This window comes from Aureococcus anophagefferens, assembly GCF_000186865.1.
Source record: "Aureococcus anophagefferens unplaced genomic scaffold AURANscaffold_15, whole genome shotgun sequence".
Classification (NCBI taxonomy): Eukaryota; class Pelagophyceae; order Pelagomonadales; family Pelagomonadaceae; genus Aureococcus; species Aureococcus anophagefferens.
In genome coordinates this window covers 118,645-120,622 of record NW_008705575.1, presented here as the reverse complement: position 1 = coordinate 120,622, position 1,978 = coordinate 118,645, and the positions used below count along the sequence as shown (strand labels likewise).

The window sequence follows — 1,978 nt, the reverse complement described above, 5'->3', positions numbered from 1 at the left end:
GGCCTCGGCACCGTCGCGAGCATGGCCTCCGTGGCGCGCTACGCGCGCTTCACGGCATCCATGCGCGCGGTCTACGGAACGATGGAGGCGCGCCTCGACGCGGCGCCTCCGGGCTCGGCGAACGCGCTCGTCTGGCGGCGGCACGGCGACGTGCTCCGGCGCTTCGACCGGCTCGACGCGGACCTCCGCGACGTCGCCGCGGAGGCGCCGGAGCTCTCGCCAGCGACGGGAGATTACGTCGCCGCCGTCGACGCCGCGGCGGACGCGGACGAGGCCGACGGCGGCGGGCGGATGCTCGGGCACCTCTATTGTCGCTATTTCGCGGATCTCTTCGGCGGCTCCATGCTCGCCGCGCCGTACAATCTCGCGCTCGGCCTGCCGGCCGGGACGCCGCGGCACTACTCCTTCGAGTTCGCTGGAACGCGCCGCGACTTCATCGAGGACGTCTACGCGTCTTTGAACGACGCGGGCGCCGGCGTCAACCACCACATCGTAACGGCGGAGGCGCTCGTCGCGTTCCGCAAGAACGTCGACGTCTACACCGAGGAGCCCGTCGCCCTGGACGCGGCGCGCGGCGCGGCGAACCTCGTCGCCGGCGGCGCGCGGCGGGTGTTCGACCGGGCCCGCGCGGCGCGGCCCTGAAAGATACGTGTTAATAGTCGCGAGTATGAGCTTCGCGATGAACCACGGCGCGCACGTGCGGCGGGCGACCGCCTTGCGACGGATCGGCGCCCGGGAGGCTGGGCGCCTCGGGACGGCCTTCCGAGCAGAGGCGAGAACTCGAGCTCGAGTCACCCAAAACAAGCTTGGCAAAAGTTGCGGCGCCGAGAGATGGCCGCGCCCGTCGACTACGGCGGCCTCGCGAACCCCTTCGAGGGGGGGGACGACGTTCCGTCGGGCGAGGAGTCGGACGAGGAGCTCGTGCGGCTCACCCCCGCGCCGGCCGCGGAGCGCTCGGACGTCTGGACGGGCTTCCGGCGGCGAGCGGCGCGCATCGCCGCCGGCCTCGTCGCCTACGCCGTTGTTTTGACTGTTGTTGATGTTACGCGGGTAACAACAATCAACACCGACGCCGCCGCCGAGGACATTCGCCTGCGCGTCGCCCTGCCGGCCGCGGGCGCGCCGATGCTTCTGAAAGCGACGGCGTCCTTCGACCGGCCCGACGACTGCGCGTACGCCGTCCGCTACGCCCCGACGGCCGGGTCGTCATTGCCGGCGCTCTGGACCGCGGCGACGCGGACGGCGGCGTCCCTGGACCTGTATCGCCTGCGCCCCGCGACGGCCTACGCCGTCGAGCTTTTTCGGAGCTGCGCCGCGGACGAGCCGGAGCTCGTCGGCTCCGCGACCTTCACGAGCCGCGCCACGGGCTTCCTGCGCTTCGACGGCGCGCCCTACGCCGACGTGCGCGGCGCGCCGTCCTGGGCGCTGGGGTCCCTGGCGACGTTCCCGGGCTTCGAGGCGTCTCACGACAAGGTCTTCGAGGGTTTGTTCGCGATCGACGCCGAGGGCTGGGTCGTCTGGGCCTACGCGGCCTGCGCGCCCGAGGCCTGGGACCGGACGGCCGCCGGCGCCGTCGTCGTCTTGTCCCGCGCCGGCGGCGGCTGCGCCGGCGCGGTGGGCCGCGGGGACGCGCCCGCCGCGTTCGAGAAATTGCGCGCCGACGGCGAGACCGTCGACGCGGCGACGTCGCGCATCAACGTCGTCGCCGTCGACGGGACGCTGGAGGCCCAGCACCTCGCGACCTGCGGCGGGCCGCCGTCGAACTTCTCCGCCGTGAGCCACGAGGCGCGCGTGCTGGAGGACGGACGCGTCGCGACGACGTCTTACGGAGTCCGCGTCGGCGACGCGGCGACGCGGGACCCGGACGGGACGACGATTTCTTACGGTCTCGTGGCGTCGTCGCTGATCGACGTCTGGGACCCGGCGACGGGCGCCTTCGAGACGCTCTACGATCTGGCGGATTTCGCGCCTTTACCGT

The 1,978-nt window shown here is 72.8% G+C and overlaps 1 protein-coding gene across 1 annotated transcript in view; it reads left to right on the top strand.

Moving 5' to 3' along the window:
* Positions 1–831: 831 nt before the first annotated feature.
* Positions 832–1,978, top strand: part of AURANDRAFT_65477 (hypothetical protein) — a gene marked incomplete at both ends in the record, with an annotated part of 2,621 nt that continues 1,474 nt past the window's right edge. The window contains one exon of the mRNA XM_009040575.1: positions 832–1,976. Within this exon, the coding sequence (XP_009038823.1) occupies positions 832–1,976 (1,145 nt within the window). The remainder of the gene's footprint in view (positions 1,977–1,978) is intronic.